The following is a 4241-nucleotide window of genomic DNA, read 5'->3' as shown; positions in this document are numbered from 1 at the left end:
CAACCCAACTTGTTATAGAGGCTTTCCTTGCTCCATTTGCATTTCTTGCCCCTTTATCAAAAATTAATTGATTGTATGTCTGGGGAACATTCTCTGATTACTCAAGTGTTTCCCACTGATCTGAGGGTCTGTCTTTATTCAAATACCAATTCTTATTTTAAGTATTATGAAATAAACAAATATTTATTTTTCTAAGATTATGAAAATAACAGTTTCTATATATTTCTATATTTCTATATAAAATTTGCTGTTTAACCAATTTGATTTAGATTTATGTTCTAGTTAAAGTTTATTTTTTTCTTTTACCATCTTTCACAGTTATATTTAAAGTACATAATGACAGTGAGTTAAGGCCATTCTTACCACCAATGTTGACCTCCCTCCACTATAGTTCCCAAAATGCATCCCATACCTCTACCCTTAGCCCCCTGGACTGCTAGTGTAACAGATGCCTTTTGTGTATAGCTTATCGTAGTTTGAGTCTCTTGATTCTATTGCTGTTGATTTTGGTTTCGGTTTCTAAGCTTGACCATTTTTATTTCCACTCAATGCTCCTGAGACTGCTTAGCCCCTGGGTCCTATCTGCCTTTTTTTTTTTTTTTTTTCAGTTTGTAGGAAGTCATAGAAATATGAAGTAGAACAAAATAATTCATGTTCTATGGTTCTGTAAAAGAAAAAATTAGACAGGAGCTCCTATCTAGAAATTACAAATATAAATAAAATTAAAAGAAGAAAAAATAGGTCCGACATCTTAGTGGGGCTGTTGGGCTCGCTGCCGCCCTCCGAGCTTCGCGATGCCTCCCAAGGACGACAAGAAGAAGAAAGATGCCGGGAAGTCGGCCAAGAAAGACAAGGACCCCGTGAACAAGTCTGGGGGCAAGGCCAAAAAGAAGAAGTGGTCCAAAGGCAAAGTTCGGGACAAGCTCAATAACCTAGTGTTGTTTGACAAAGCCACCTATGACAAGCTCTGCAAGGAAGTCCCCAACTATAAGCTCATCACTCCTGCGGTTGTCTCTGAGAGGCTAAAGATTCGGGGGTCCCTGGCCAGGGCAGCACTTCAGGAGCTCCTGAGTAAAGGACTTATTAAACTCGTGTCCAAGCACAGAGCTCAAGTGATCTACACCAGAAACACAAAGGGCGGAGATGCCCCAGCTGCTGGGGAAGATGCGTGAGCAGGTCCCTGTTGAATAATTGTTGTAATATTGTTTTTGCCTGTCATCCCACCTGGATTTTCCAGGTGGGGGTGATTAAGGAATGAAATAAAAAGCTTGTTGGGGAGGCATAGGGAGCTCTTTTGCCAGAACTGACTGCTGGTTCGGTTTGCTTTTTGGAGCTGGCTGCAACTGACAAAAGACTTTCCTTGCTGAACCTTTGGCCCCCTAATCTTTTGCATTCGTTGATTATTCACGTCGGATATTATTATCAAAGTCTCCCCCAAAAGGGGGGACAGAAGAATGGGATTCAATTTATCTTTTTGGGAATCATTCTTTGACTTGGAGACCATCAACAAGGGGTTTGACCTCCCCCAACATTTGGCGCCCGGAACAGGTGAATCTGGACCCTCTGGAACTGTAAGTGACATGTTTTATTGGAAATCACCTCTGGAGATCCTTGGCTGGTTATTATGGATACTCACGCTCACTATGCCATCTGTTATTAAATACATCGGTTTGGCATTACTCAAGTGCATTACTCTGCTTGGATATAAACCATTTGGTTTGATACTAGTAAATATCATTGTCGTTGGATGGTTGCTGCTTACAATTCAATCAAAAATTTCTACTCCAATATTTGCATTGCTTGAGTGGTCTCCATTAGTCATAGTTTGTGGAATTTCTGTGTTGGCTAATATGACTACCATATGCATAGTCATTGGCTGGTGGTTAGGAAATAGACAATGTGGAAATTGTAAAGTGATGACCAGTATGGACAATAAAAAAATTTTTCCTACGAAAATTCAGACTAAGATACAGGCTGATAAATCTAACACTGGCAGCAAAAGTATAGGTATTTTTGCCGGTAAAAAATCAACTCGGACACGTAATTTAGATACTCATAATCCAAATCAAGATCTTGACACTGATGATCAGCCTCCAGTGCTAAGTCCACAAGAGAGTCCTGATTCTGTTCACAGTATGGACTCACATGTTAATGCCAACTCAGACAATGAACCACATTCTAGTATTCCACACCTCAGACATCAGAGTCCTGTGCAAGGTACTTCTGCTAATCCAGCCTCAACTCCATTTCAAACAGTATATGTTTCAAATTATGAACCTCTTGAAATGGAGGATGTAGAACGGTTTAAGAAAGCATGTAAAGAATATGGGGCTACCTCTCCATATTGTCAGGAGGTGCTAAGCATGTGGTGTCGAAAATCAATTTGGACTCTGCATGACTTTAAAAAACTTGCTGAAATATGCCTGCCATCTAAACAGCGAACTGAATGGGAAATGTTATATGCAGAGGGTGTGAAATCCAAACTATATAGTCCAGATGGAACCAAAAAACGAGTGGCAGGGGTTAATCTCTCATATGAATTATTAATGGGAGAAAATCAATATTCAGATATACAGACACAAGCAGCTTTACCAAAGGAAATCTCAAAAATAATTAAAGACATTGCATTATCTGCATGGGAAAGAATTGATACTAACAGTACTGGTGAGGGAACCTTTTTAAGAATCATCCAAGGTCCCCAAGAGCCTTATGTAGAATTTGTGGCTAAACTCAAAGATGCTTTAAAAATACAAGTTAAAAATGATGAGGTGAGGAAATTTCTAGAAAAATGTTTGGCTTATCATAATGCTAATTCAGCTTGCAAATTGGTATTGGCTCCGTTGCAGGAAAAAGCTGATTTAAATGAATTTTTATATGCCTGTAGGAATGTTTATGATATACCCCATTCATTAGCAAATTCAGATCAGGTGCAAACCTTTGCAATTACTAAAGGAAATATACCTCTTTACCAAAGGGGACAAAAACTTGCCCGAAAACCAGGTCTCTGCCCAAAATGTAATAAGGGTTACCACTGGGCAAAAGACTGTAGATCTGGAAATCCCCATAGTAATAACATAGGAAGAACTTTTAATACAAACCCTAGGAGACAATTTGCCTGTTACCATTGTGGAAAACAAGGACATATTAAAAGGAATTGCCATCTTTTGTTAAATTCAGTTCCTCCAGGATCTACAATTAAAAAACAGGGAAACTCCTACAGGGCCCATCCCCAGGCCCTTACAAATCAGGGGCAAAGTCATCAAACCATAATTCTCCCCAGCCCAGCCCAAGAAGATTAATTTCAATCAGTGAATTAACACATGCCACTGTGGGCAGTGCTGGGCTTGATATAACTTGCCCAGTGGACATTACAATTTATCCAGGAGAATGCCCTTACATGCTACACACAGGCATAGTGGGACCACCACCCCCAGATACAATGGGTTTGATTCTGGGCAGAAGTTCCCTTAATGTAAAAGGTATATCAGTAATCACAGGTGTTATTGATTCAGACTCAAAGGGAGAAATTATTGTAGTTATCAATGTGCCTGTTACTTGGACTTTCAAAAAAGGGGAGACAATTGCCCAAATAGTAATAATACCTTATGTTAAATTTGGGACTTCAGATAAGATAAGAACTGGAGGTTTTGGAAGCACAGATCCAGGGGCTGCCAAAAACCCATTAGTGGCTTTGATTACTAAATGTAAAGATGAAAATCCAATGATTAAACTTAATATAGAAGGGCAAGTCTTTAATGGCATGATAGACACAGGTGCTCAGGTCACTGTAATTTCTGATAAAGAATGGCCAAAAAATTGGTCTCTGCAAGAAATTCCATATTCGTTAAAAGGAATAGGAGGCCTGAGTTCTTGCTTGTTAAGCACAAGAACCATGGTATTTTATGGCCCAGAAAATCAAAAGGCTATAATCAGACCTCATGTGGGCCCATTCTCACCATCCCTGTGGGGCCGTGATTTGCATAAACAATGGAAGGCAGAATTCCATATTCCATTAGCTCAAGGTGAGCCTGAACCTTCTTCTGAATTAAAAACCCAAAATTTTTGGTAGGGGCCACTGCTAGTAAAACCCCAGCACCAATAAAAATAAAATGGAAATCTGATGAACCAATTTGGATAGGCCAGTGGCCCCTTAAAACTGATAAATTAAAGGTGCTGACAGAATTAGTGGAAGAACAGCTAAAATTAGGACATATTGAGCCTTCGTTTTCTCAATGGAATTC

General features: G+C 39.4%; 1 protein-coding gene across 1 annotated transcript; it reads left to right on the top strand.

The window, feature by feature from the left end:
- The first annotated feature begins 747 nt into the window (after positions 1-747).
- On the top strand, positions 748-1202 carry LOC126027934 (40S ribosomal protein S25). The gene has a single exon (XM_049786969.1). The coding sequence runs from the start codon at positions 795-797 to the stop codon at positions 1170-1172; it is 378 nt and encodes a 125-aa protein (XP_049642926.1). The 5' UTR covers positions 748-794; the 3' UTR covers positions 1173-1202.
- Positions 1203-4241: the final 3039 nt, after the last annotated feature.

Source organism: Suncus etruscus, chromosome 14, assembly GCF_024139225.1.
Source record: "Suncus etruscus isolate mSunEtr1 chromosome 14, mSunEtr1.pri.cur, whole genome shotgun sequence".
In the NCBI taxonomy this organism is placed as follows: Eukaryota; Metazoa; Chordata; class Mammalia; order Eulipotyphla; family Soricidae; genus Suncus; species Suncus etruscus.
Note: the sequence above shows the minus strand (reverse complement) of the source record. Positions and strands in the feature narration are given on the sequence as shown.

Bases quoted from the DNA above. Each gene is read 5' to 3' on its own strand.
- LOC126027934 (XM_049786969.1), top strand. From the start codon at position 795: ATGCCTCCCAAGGACGACAAGAAGAAGAAAGATGCCGGGAAGTCGGCC.